We start from the raw sequence: 13,769 nt of genomic DNA, 5'->3' as shown, positions 1-13,769 counted from the left end.
TACCAGTAAATATTGGTAGCTTTCATATTGATGTTTAGCATTCTGTTAGGAAAATGCAGGTTCTGTCAGAGTCGGTGAGTTTGCCTCAGTGTAAATGTAATGCTTTGTTGATTTCCATGCTGACAGAAATAATTAATAATCTTTGTGTAAAATCAAATCTAGGAACGCTTTATTAAAAATGAAAACTTTAATATAACAAGTGGCCAACGTTTTGTTGAACCTGCCTTGTATGTACCTACCAAAGACATCCACAAAATAGAAGTGAAGTCAAAATGTTACAATTGAGGTTAATCAGGTGTATGAATGGATGTATGGACAGCCAAGCAGATAGTTGCCTGCAATATGATGCAGTGTTAAGCTATCACAAAGTTAGGCTTGACATTATAACTGCTGTATAAAATTCTTTACCCAAGATTGATGGAGAATGTTGTATTTTTAACTTTGCTAATTGAACCTATCTGTTTAACTAGACTTGGCTGCTATCTTTCCTGTATATTTTTAGGAGATGGCCCATATCCAGACCCCCCTGACAAGGATCAATACTCCACTGAAAGAGAAGCCACTCAACTTTGAAACAAAACCCAGAGATAATGTATTCAGTGTAAGTTATTATTGTTACAGTTATGAACTAATCTTGTGGGACATTTGATGTATTTAAACCTATGGGAGGAAAAGTTGAACATTTCCTGCTTAGTCTGAGTATATTTATTGGTCCTGTTCCCTAATAGAATTATCTGTCCACAAATAATGTGCTGTGTCAATCACTACATCTGAGGCATTAAGCAGGGTTCATTGAGTAAGGACAAAACCTGAAAACATGCATGCATTACAATCCTCACATGACCGCTCTGGTGACCTAGTGATTAGAGTGTCCGCCTCAGATGCAGGAGGTCGTGGGATCGGTCCCCAGATAGTGTGACTGGGTGGGACATCATGCTACATGTCTGCGGCATGATGCCTCATTGCTAGACATCACTATTAACCATCACACTGCAGACATTGTAGCGATATGGCTGCAAAATTGTTAAAATCTATGTTAAAAATCCAAATCACACACACACACACACACACACACACACACACATTTTATAATAGAAACAAAGAATGAAACTGACAGATGTAAACAATCATACCCAATCATACCCCATAATAGTATTTCACATCCATTTTTCTCCCATCAAAAATAAGAAAAAGACAGCTCTGATGAGTATAGAGATGTTAATGAGAAATTAATCAACCTTCCAGTATAGATTTTTGTGACATCAGCATGAATTATTAGAATTAATATTTTGATTATGTTACAATACTGGCAAGAATATGTCGTGCATCAGATTTAGAAGTCTTTGAAAGAAAGTCTTAATTACATCATTACCTGGGGTTCAGCATAAACATAGATAATTAGAGTTAATAATATTTTGATTTTATTACAATACTGGCATGAATATGTCATGTATCAGACTTAGAAGTCCTTGAAAGAAAGATTTAATTACATCATTACGTGGGGTCCCCAGAAGGCTGAGTGGTATAATGTACTACATTTACAGATCACTGACACGTCTCATCAAAGTCTGTAAATTCCAGTTCTTGGACTGACCATAATTGGTATGTGATAAAACTTGACGCTAGTTTCTTGTGGGTCAGTGTTTCTTTTTGTGGTCTTCCTGGGTTCTTCCACCACTAGACATACTGGCCATCATGTATAGCCAGACGTGTGCTGAAAAATGTTAAATCCACGAAACTAGTAAAGCAAAAATGTCAGTACTCAAGGCTGATGAGATTTAGACATCATAGGTACAGGAATTAATTATTCATTTAGTTGCCCAGAGCAATTCAGTTTTGTATTGCACAATGTCACAGGACTTTTTTCAGTCAGTTTTTGCTGTCAATTATTTGTATTTTTTCACTGAGAGTAGGTATTGCTGTGATCAGAAGGGTTGAGCATTTTGTGCAATGTTGCTTGCCATAACAGTTATGTCTTAAGTGTTTAAAAAATGCCCCTAAATATGAAGGATGGAATCTGTCGATGGTCTTAGTTATAATACCAGTGATGGCATTGACAATGAAATAAGTTTAATAATTATATCTGATACTGTTTAGATAAATTTGACTGTTAGAAGTTATAGCTTGTCTGTAAGACTGCAGAAAAGGCAATTTTGTACTTGGTAATTTTAAATACATTGATTGTGTTTTTCTTTGTCCCAGACTTTCTTATTTAGGTGGAGCTTGTTTGTATCGTAAAAAAATTTCCATTGAGTAAATATAATAAACATTTATACTAAGAATGCACTAGTCTTATTCTCTCCACTCCTTTTTCTGTTGATGTAAGGTGGCTTTTCAGGCCAGAAATGGGGATGGAATGTGTCCCATTTATTTTGTTTTGTATTGGTTCCTCCTGAGAAACCCATTTAAATTTCAATTAATCTGTTCCTGGAACAGTTAATGGCATAAATATGATACTAGAAAGGAAAAAGTGGTTGATTTACCATTTCAGTTTTGAAGAATGAACTACTAAGACAGACCTGCCAATCTTTACGATTTTGCCATAAGACTTACGAAAATGACACTAAAAATATAGACTTAAGAATAAAAGCAAAACCTTCAGAAAATCGCTTGTTTCCAAAAAATTTGTTCACCTGTGTATGATTTGGATCCAGTTTGATATTAGAATTAGAGTTTGTCACGGAACCAGACAGACTTTATAGCAGTACATCAGATGCTTGAAACGGCATGATCAAACTGAATGTTTTTAAATGGCGTCTAGCAAGTGATGCAAGTTGAAGACAAAATGGAAATTCAGCCTTTTAAAAAGTATTAATAATCAGCACGGAAGAATAAAAAGGAATATTCAGATTCTTGCGAATAAAAGCAGGAAGGGACACAATTATGTTTTTGGACATTGCATGTCAATTTGAGTATGTCTTGTGGCAGAAGATATGATTGCCATTGTCATGTAAAATGGAAAAAATTCCAAGATGTATGTCAAGTTGGGAAATGGCAACAAGCCATTGAGCTGCATAGGGTTTGGAACTGGTATGTGCAACTGTCCTAGTGGTAAATAAGATCAGCATGTACTTTACAAATTTTTCTGTTGAACATAAAGTTTACTGTTGCAGCATGTTTTAAATACGTTTTCCAGTTTTACAATAGCAGTTTTATTTCATTTTGCTACACTTTACTGAAAACTGGTCAGACTTACAGAACAAAATAAACTGCCTTACTGAGACAGTCTCATCAGGGTTGGCAGGTCTGCTAAGAACAAAGCACAGCACGGGCTTCCAGCTGTCCAAATGTCTGGAAAATAACTTTCAGATTGATGATTCAAAGAGATAACTAAAAAATCGTGGATTGCAGTTTAGCTAAATAGCTTAAGATTGTTTCAGACATATATCATTATGCATGTGCCAAAACAAATCGATATTATAAATCATACAAACAATTACTAAAAGTTGCGGGGCCTCGTGTGGCCAAGTGGTCTAAAGCGCTCATTATGGATCACTGCCATATCACCTGTCTGCGTGGGTTCAAGTTGCAGGTTCAGCCTATGTTGGTGTGTGAGAAAGCTTGTCAGTAGCTTCTCGTGGGTCGATGGTTCTTTCTGGGGTTTTTCCCAGGTTCTTCCTCCACCATTAATACTGGCCGCCATGTATAGCCTATCTTGTGCTGAAAAATGGCGTTAAACCCTACAACAACAACAACAACAACAACTAAAAAGTTGCAGATTGCTTCCCCAGAAGTCCTTCTGACTACAGTGTGAAAAATGACCACTGTAATATCCAGATATAACTAAGTTTCTCATCAAAACTGCAAAAGTTTGAAGTACTAATTTGTTATTTAATGGTAGAATTTAGTTGGCTTGGAGTTGAGTTTAATACCATTGTCACTGTGTCCCTGTAGTCCAGATTTGGAGGACAGGCAACATTTTAATGGCACAGAGGAAGATATTGGTACATAATGTACTAGTAGTGCCAAATTTTTTTTATTTGATTTGACAGTTGTCTCAGTTACGGTGTTCTTGTGCTAGAAACCACTTTTCAAAAGAAAAAACCATTGTGATCTTCTGCTGTGCTTGACAGACTTATTATAAAATCAAGCAGCAACAACAATAACAGATACATATAATGAAAAGAAATTCACTCATAAAGCAACTTAAGATCTTGCCAACTTTGATAGAACACTGTGCAAAACATCAGGTGAGAAATATAAACTGTGTTCATGTTTATATCAAGACATGGAAATTCCAGTCTCAGGTTTACATTACAAACCCTTGACTGGGATTTCCTTGTCTCAGTGCAAACATTAAGACTCCGTTCATAACCGTTTATTGCTGGAAAGTTTAGCACCTAATCATATAATTCTCAACAACTATGTACCCAAATGATAGTTTACTGTACACACCTGCATGTGTGTGAGGAAATATGTATTACTTTTTACAAAACTACATCAGCTATTCTTTTCAAAAGAAACACAGCTTAAGCTGGGTTGGTCAAGAGTTTGCATTCATTAAAAATTACAGCTATACTATCAAGAAGTGGGGTGGGGGCCATGATTCTTCTAACATGGCTTCCATGTATAGATGGGCACATGTGGTAAATAAAGATGCCATTTACAAGGCATAGACTTAATATCCTATTATGCAGATGGTGATAAATGACAAAAGCTTTATTGATTGTCACTTTTAGCCCTGAACTAAATATGTGACAGTGTTGACCATATGAATATGTCAGCTGCTGTTGAAATGATCCGGACTCTTACTGCTGTGTGTGTGTATCAAGGATTTAAACCCACAGTTGCAAAAATTACCTATTCTAATTACAATATTATTTACTGCAAATGAACAGCTTCTTAAAATTGCAACTTGAGCTTTAGTCTGCAGTAATGTTTATCCTGTTTCCAGCCACAAAATCAATATTTTTGCTTGAATTTTCGAGAACTGTTTTTTTTCAGCCGTATATAGTTACCATCTTCACTAGCTGATGGTTCTTATAGAGCCAGTGATACAAACCCTTGGCATGTATAGAACAAATATCCATGCAAATTGCCAAGCTAGTCAAAGTGATTTAGTTCAACCCATCAGATTGTTCATCTGATCCAATTAAAAACCATTGTTTGGTTTTTTTTTTTTGCTCTGGCTTTTCAAAATAACATTATATAGTTGACTATGGAAAAGTTGCATGTATCAAAGTGATATCATTGGTCACAATTAACACACCTTGAATATAAATTTAACTGCAGAATTACATGACAGTGCTTTTACACAGGAATTTTTGCCATACATTCCAGGGGTTCATTTGGAGGTGACCTTTGTCTAGCAAAGATTGCCAATACAACCTCCTGTTGAATTTTTGGGTCACCTGGCCATAAGGCCAAACGAGCTTTAGGTATGATCCTGCATCCCTTTCATGTGTTTATTTGCCAACAGTTACTTGTTATCACTTTTGAGGTCATGTTGCTTTGTCTTTTTGGTGGGGGGGGGGGGAGATGTAAAATATAGCAAGAATGAGTGAGGTCAAGTGTTGCTTGGGGGCTTTTTGGGGGTGAAAACTGCAAGACATAGAAAGAATAGCGGCATCAACTCGATTGAAGTATTTTGCAAGCCCTTTGCGCCTAATCCTTAAAGATTTTGATGAAACTTTTTACTTTAATTGTTTAGGGAGATGGGTTGAATCCAGCTCTGCTGTAATCGTTTCATTTTTGTGTATTTGAATAGAATCTGAGGAACATTTGCTATGATGCATGTGTATTTCTTTTTTTTACTTATTGTACCTAATTTGCACCCCAAAATGAACTTGGTGTGTTTATTTACTTGTATTCTGATATCAGTGCACTGATTAATCATTTTATGTCCAAATTGCATAATGATAATTTTGATGAAAATGAATAAAATCCATTAAACAATCTCTTCCTGTTGCAGTGGTTCCTATTCTCAGGCTATCTGTTTTCCACGATTCAACTATTACCATATATGGCTAATTCAGGATCATCTAGAAATAACTGTGCTGATTATTACCTGTAAAAATCGTTCTTGGAAGATAAGAATAAGCCAGGCTTATTGCTGAATTATAATAGTCTCAATGAAAATACAAAACGAATTCAAGGAATATATTGAGGTAGCTTCCAGACCTGTTTTATTTACATTTTTGGCCATAAGAAATATACATTTTTTCTGTATGAACTAAATAAGCATGTGCTTCCAGTCACATGATATGACCTTGATGTAGTGCTATTTGTCACCAGTAATGGTGCAGCAGAGCTTTGCTAAGCGGTAGACATGGAATGATGGATAACTAATTTCTTGACCACTATATCACACTTAGACACCGAAATCAATATAATGACCACAGATAATATGACAGTAGTCAACAGGATGTAAAACCACAAAAGCAAAAATGAAAGACGAATATAATTAAAAAGTTGGATTCCAGAATTGGTGGACCAAAGAAGAAAAACATCATACCATTAGGAATCACTTGAAAGCAGAAACTTCTCAAAGAATGATGACCTTAATGTTGGAGGGAAGTAAAATTTTAAATTTTCTCACTCAGTTGGAGTGTAGTCAAACATATATAAAAAGAAATTAGTGCAGTAAAAAGTTTTTCTTACATGTATTTTGTTTTTCATGGTACATGTACTAACATTTTATTTTAAGGTTGACCCATAGTGACTACACCATTGACTGACATTTTCACATTTACAAAAAACATTACCAATCTGTAGGCTATAATTCTCAAGTGTGATTTGTGTGTAATTTGGATTTTTAATGTAGCTTTAACAGGTTTTCAGTCATATCACTACTATGTCTGTATTGTGGCAGTTTATAGTGATGTCTAGCACTGAGGTGTCATGCCGCAGACATGTAGCATGATGTCCCACCCAGTCACATCATCCTGACACCAGGTCGACCAGTCCTAGCACTAACCTCTTAATGCCGAGTTCCTAGTGAGGCAACTGCTAGTACCATTTTTATAATCTTTGGTATGACTTAGCTGGGGTTCAAACCATATCTATGGGTCTTTGGAATGACTCAACCAAGGTTCAGACTGGCAACCTACTGCGTCAGAAGTAGACGATCTAACTATTTAAGCCACTGGAGCAGTCTAATTCTCATTTTGATCTAACTTGACTATAAGATCATATAATCCATCCTTCAGCTAAATTCAATGAATAAGATTCAGTAATAATGAAGCCATCATGCGTTTGATTGGCTGAACATGATGCCTCTTTTAGAGACCATATTTCTGAAACAGTTTTGATCAGACTATGCCAGTAAACTTGAATCAAGGTATCTAATGAGGTTTTTTTTTATAAAGTGAGTTTACACATTAATAAGGTGGTCAGGTGTCTTAATGGCTGTGTTTCTCACCACTCAAACTAGGTAAATTGGCTAATACAGGTGTAGGATTAGCTTAGTAATGAGCAAGACCTGTAAGGTAATCTTGCATCTGATTGGCTGAGTGTGGTTTCTTTCTTGAGACTAATTGCTTAGGATTTTTGTCAAACTTGGTAAATAGACTTACCATGATTGCAATTATGCAAGATCCTTGCATACAGTGAGGTTATCTTAAATCTCTGATTAGCTGAGATTGTCTGAAATTGGCAAATAAGCTTATATGGTCATCTTCTGGGTGTCTGTAATAAGCATAATGTGACACAATAATTGAGTTATTCTGCATTTAATTGGCCAAGCAGTTACCTCCTTAGAAACTATATTTCATCCTTTATCTTTGTTTTGTATGTCTATTTTGGGATGCCATGTATGACACTCTATGGCCAGGATTGTTGTTGTGATTATTGTTGCTGTTGTTTTGGAAAAAATTTTAATGCATGACAGACTCACCCACATAGACTGAGGTCAGATGGCAGTGATAGTTCAAGGTGAGCGCTTTAGACAATTTGGCCACCTGGGGTCCCATGTTGTGTTGTCACATGCATGCAAACACATACACATACATTTGAACTTGGTAAATGGGTTTATGTAGAACTCTTGCATGGGATCACTTAGTAGCAATGTTTAGGCATGTTAATTCTGCACTTTAGATGTGAATGAACTATGCAGAATGGATATAATAAAAACAGTGTTACATCTTGAGTGACTTCCCCTTGTTTTTGAGCACTACTAGTCATAGAATAGAAAGGCTTATGAGATGGTCTGTTGTACGTCATCCATCGTCCATAGCACAACTTTGTTATCACTACTTCCTAACTACTTGGTGGATTGCCATGAAACTTTACACAGTTGTTCATTCCACGGTCTAGTTGATTTAAATAAAAATGGTGCTGCTCAGATGTCCAGGATGGAGTTCACAGCAGCCATCTTGAAAATCTAACCAAAACTCATCCTAAATGGAAATGGTGCAAATCTGATGTCCAGTATACCAACCACAGGAGACATCTTGAAAATCTTGTGTTCGCTAAACCTCCTAATGGAAAGTCATAGCAGGATGGGGTTATATCCTGAAGACCTTTAATGCTGTCTTAATTGAAAATGGTGCCAGTCTGACAAACGTGGTGTGCATCATGACATATATCTTGACATTTCTTTTTCTTGTCACTCGTTCAAATTGAAAGTCATATCAACATGGTCTTTTCACCAGAAGACAAAATGTGGTATCTAATTGCTCCTGAATGAAAATGGTGCAGATCTGATCTCAAATATGACTGCCACAATGAAATTCTTGTCTATTTCTCTTGAATGGATGATCATATCCATATGGGCTTTTTAACCAAAAGTCTTCTTATGTTGTGTACATATAGTTTGTCCTAAATGTAGATGTTGCTGATCATAACATTCAGTGTGGCTGCCACCATGGCTTTGTTGTCCTTTTTAGGAAGTATTGTAATCAACTAATGCTATGGAACTTTAACATTACTAGTCACAAGACTTATCATCTTGTGGTTTCCCTATGTTGTACTGCCTTGAGGGATTGTGGAAATTGATTAAAAACTGGTACCCTGACATTGTTGAGAGAAATTAAATTTGCATAATAGGGAAAACAGAACCAGTCTGTTGGTAAATGCTGTCCTAGAGGGATATGTGCAATTCATGAATACATGCCACTTACTTGAGTGCTTGATAGGACTTTTGCAATAACATAAATGACCATGTCATGCAGCTGACAATGAAGGTTATATGATGATGAACTGTCTCGAAACAGATGAGACTTCAGCATTTTTTAAGACATAAACTAGTTTCAATAGATTTTATGTTAACCTTTAGAAGGATTTCCAAATTGCATTCAAGACAATTGAAGTGTGAAATTGTGAAGCTGATCCATTATGAAAAGTGAACTTTCTGAAGATTTTTATGCAACAAAATTTTTTTATTTACCTTGTGAACTTTTTATTCCAGTTAAAAAAACTTCAAAATATATTATCTCTTGAGATGTTTTTCTTTGTCTCTTTTGAAATTGTGCATGTTCCTCAGGTTTGGTGCCAGGTTGCTCCCCTGGCAATTGAATCAAATGTACAATTCTGTAAAAAGTTTGGGAGATGGGATACACAGGGCTGTATTCTTTATTTAGCCATGTAAGCCAGTTTTATGTGTAATGGTCATCTATTTACTTAGTTATATAAGCATAGTGAGTGATTCCAGTCCCACTTGGACCTCCTGCTAATTTTTCTAAATTCTCAAAAGTGTTGAATATGGTCAGAGCTGAACACAGAACTTATATTGTTTAAAAAAAAGATATAGTACTCACTTGACTCAAATTATAGAAACACATGTATGTATGAAAGAATGAAATGATGCAGAGGATTCAACTGTATCTTCCCTCATTGCCACAAAATACATTTTTAGCAAGGAAACGAGCCATTACAATTTCTGACCTAGTAGTTTTAATTCAAGATTCAAACATTTGTTACTTCAGTTGGAAGAGACTTGGCAACATTTTGCACTTGCCTGAAATAAATGTCTAAATTTGAATCAATGACACATGCAATGACCATTTTGTATCCTTTTATTTTATATCCTTCTGTTATAAAGTGAGCTTAGATTTCATTTTTTTTTCCAGACATTTGAACCATTGCTTCCTCTACCAGAAATAGGTAAGTCCTCCAAATTACTGTCAATGCATTATTTTTTATGGGGTAGACTTTGTTCACAAGTACCATAGGGTCCTTTTTTAACTACTAAAACGTCAAAATGAGTGATGTGGAAAAGAAATACTTTATAAGCTTTGAGATTTTTCAGTTCTCTTTTAAACCATATTAAAATGAAGGCCATGGAAACACTTTTTATTGCAAGAAACTGATAAATTTTGGCCATCTTTTACATTGATAATTTCACACAGACGTAATCACTGGCATTCAACCAATCAAACAGAGCTATTGGACTCATTTGAGAAGATGATTGAATCATTTTTCATCCTTTTAGACCTTTGTCTTGGATAGTGAAGAAAATCTTCTAGCCTATAACGAGTAACATTGTTGAAATGTGTTCCCAAGATTTTCCCAGATTCATTTTGAGAAATTCTGTGATGACAGAATTAGACTCTTGTATGGCAAGACGAAAGATAAGACCCGAGTATACCTGGTGGTTTCACCTACCAGAACCAGGTGTGTAGCCTGCAGGGAGCAATATAAATAATTATCAGTGTATTATGAACTGAAGACATGTGAGTACCCCTGTGTATAGTGATATGCCTGCAGAGAGTTTTCACTGCCCTAGAGTTTTCTTGGTGTTGGCAGAGGATGCACATATATTTGCCGAGAAAATAAATTAAAAATGGGTGCAATTGCAGCTCATTCATGAGGGACCAATTTTTAATTTTTTTTTTTTTTTTACACGAGTCAGATCATCTAACAACAACATTGTACATACATGTTATATTCTGGCTTGTAAGACCTTTCATACTTTTTTCTATGAATTTCCTATGGATCACAGTACTATGTAATACAGTGTAAATAATTTAAATCATGTGAATGGTCTTCCAGTGCATCCACAGAAAATATTGCTGGACTGAAGTTTATAAAGAGATAAATGCAAGTCCAAATACAAGTGAGATTTGAAGGTATTAGGCCAAACCGAAACTTATCAAGGTCTGCCATTTTTCTAACATTAGAATTGAACACTGTGGCAGATGTTAGGACCCCATTACTGGCAAGTGATTTCAGCTGGCTTCATCAGCACTTGGAGGTGAAAGGCAAAAATAATGCAGTATACCAGGTTCTAATTTACACTGGAGTCACTGGAGTTTTATATCTATCTAGGCCAGCTGGGTCCACTGCCTTAGTGTGTGTGTGGGGGAAGGCTCTTAGTTCCAATTTCCTTTTCTGTGATAATAGTGCTTTTAAAAGCAACAAAAACAAATATACTAGGTTCTGCTAAATCAAATGTACGAGCTTGTGTTTTTTTCATGGTTGCTAGAAGCCACAAGTTTAAAGACTCCATTGAACAATAATACATAATTAGAAATGAGGGAACATCCATTGCCATGAACTGAATTACAGATGATTTTAGTGTCACTTCTTGCAAAATCATATAAATGGATGCCATGAAAATAAATGATTAATGGTGCACATCTTTTTCCATAGTTCTGAATAAAATTATAAACATCAGCACATTCCTTCCATACAGTATGCACTTCACCAGTATCAACTACCTACAATTGATCATTCTCTCAATCAACAAATGTGGCAGGGAAGGTGATTTTAGGCATAATTGTTTTATGGTTAACTAATGCATGGGTCTTCACTGACTTGCATTATTTCTCTTCATTACTTGCACCCTGACATTTGTCATTACTACTTGGATTCAGACGTAAAGTAGGTTTTATATGCCTTATATTCTCACAAGTGGAGCTCAGCTGCAAACTTCAAAGACCCTAATCTGCCACCGCTTATTGGGTCTTTGCAGTTTGTTAGGACTAATCAGTAGAACGACAACGTGGACTCTGATCTTATGGCTAATTATGCAACTGCAGAACAGGATCTATGTTGTTTGCAGTCGAACTTCTCTTGCGATTGAGAACGTATGGTATGTGCAGATGGATATACAGGTAATTTTGGGCATCATTGTTAGGGTAGACTAAGGTACCTGACTTGCAAATCCAGTTCCATACATGCAGTCAGATGGCTTCACAGAATTGCATGTTATATACTGACCTCATGGTTATTGATACTGCTTGCTTGCTAGGTAGGGTGCTGTACTAATGGCAGAATAAACCTACTCCATTTGCCACTGGCATTAAATTAACCTATTTGTATTGTTGTGCCATAAAAAAACCAAATCCAAATACTTGCATACCTGGGTTTTTCATGAGTTTAACAGGCAGATGGATTAATTGAAGATTTGATTTCCTTAAATATTTCATAGACCTGGAGTAATCGAAGATTGGATGCACTTAGATCTGGTTCCATTGTCACTGAAATTCTCCAATTTTCTTCCTCATATTGAAATTATATTGAAATTATAATATATCTTACTGCTTGGTTGGGAGCATTGAATATTTTTTCTGAATATATGGCAGATGTCAATAATTACATAGTCATAATTTAAATTCTCTGAAAATGAGTCTTGTTTGATCTTGAAGGATCACATGAGAATTTCATCCATTTTGAGGAATATGTTCTTTTTTTGTCATGAGAATATCATAAAACAATATAGCACAGTGGTTCTTAGACTCCTTTTGCAGACCACTTGAACATTGTTTAGAGTCTTGGCAGACCACTTAATGATCTTTCCTAATGTTTATTGTAGTGTTAGCTGACTATTGTATAGCACTTTGCACATGTAAAAAACTTAATAATAATTAACATTTTTTTTCATTCTGCCAGTAAAAGCACACAGCTTCAGTTTAATTATTTTAATATTAGTAGTCTTTCCTGTCTAATGTAATGGATGAGCCTGTCTCTTTTTTCTCTCTCTCAAAGTTCAGGTTTTTGATTGTTCCACAGCTTTTCTGTGCACTACCTGAATAGAGCTCCTTGTCCACCAATGGTCAGCATACAACAGTTTGAGACTGTCTGATATAGCTTGAATATGACCAGTTAAATTGGGGCCCAAGGTGGCAGAGTGGTTTGAGGTGCTAGTCTTTATAGATCATTGATATCTCACCTATCTGCTTGCAGTTTGAGTTTTGACCATGGCCAACATGTGCATTTGGAAAATCTTGCCAGTGGCTTCTGTGGGTTCTTCCTCCACCAGATATACTGGTCGCTGTGTACAGTGTATATCCTATCATGTGCTGAAAAATAGCATTAAAACCCTTAACAACAACTGTTTAAAGTTAAATTGAACTGCAAACTGCACAGACCCAGATCTGCCATTATGTAATGTGTTGGCTGAGTTAGGTCTGTGCAGTTTATAAGAAGTAATAAATCAAATAAACAGCACAGACCAAGATCTGCCAGTGCATTCTATGATGGCAGCTCAGTATATGTTAGTTTGCAGTTGGATTCAACTTGTAAGTGAATATATACAGCAGTGAAAAATTTGTCTGAGCAAAAATTTTGGCAAATTTAGCACAACTGGGACCAGGTCTTGCTTTCATGAAACTTACTGAATATGTACATAACTCAAGGGGGCCTCGAGTGGCCAAGTGGTCTAAAGCGCTTTGCGTTACGGATCACTGCCATCTCACCTCTGTCTGCGTGGGTTCGAGTCTAGGATTTGGCCAATGTGGATATGTGAGAAAGTTTGCCAGTAGCTTCTCGTGGGTTGGTGGTTCTTCCCGGAGTTTTCCCGGGTTCTTCCTCCACCGTTAATACTGGCCGCCATGCATAGCCTATCATGTGCTGAAAAATGGAGTTAAACCCCACAACAACAACAACAA

The 13,769-nt window shown here is 36.1% G+C and overlaps 1 protein-coding gene across 1 annotated transcript in view; it reads left to right on the top strand.

Moving 5' to 3' along the window:
• The window catches only part of LOC149797069 (uncharacterized), a 243,610-nt gene that overhangs the window by 65,742 nt on the left and 164,099 nt on the right, over window positions 1-13,769 (top strand). Inside the window, exons 5-6 of the mRNA XM_089961743.1 lie at window positions 503-601; window positions 10,008-10,041. Of these exons, the coding sequence (XP_089817869.1) occupies window positions 503-601; window positions 10,008-10,041 (133 nt within the window). The remainder of the gene's footprint in view (window positions 1-502; window positions 602-10,007; window positions 10,042-13,769) is intronic.

The sequence above is a fragment of the Sinohyriopsis cumingii genome, chromosome 6, assembly GCF_028554795.1.
Source record: "Sinohyriopsis cumingii isolate HCF-2022 chromosome 6, ASM2855479v2, whole genome shotgun sequence".
Taxonomy (NCBI): domain Eukaryota; kingdom Metazoa; phylum Mollusca; class Bivalvia; order Unionida; family Unionidae; genus Sinohyriopsis; species Sinohyriopsis cumingii.
This window is presented reverse-complemented; position numbering and strand designations above follow the sequence as displayed.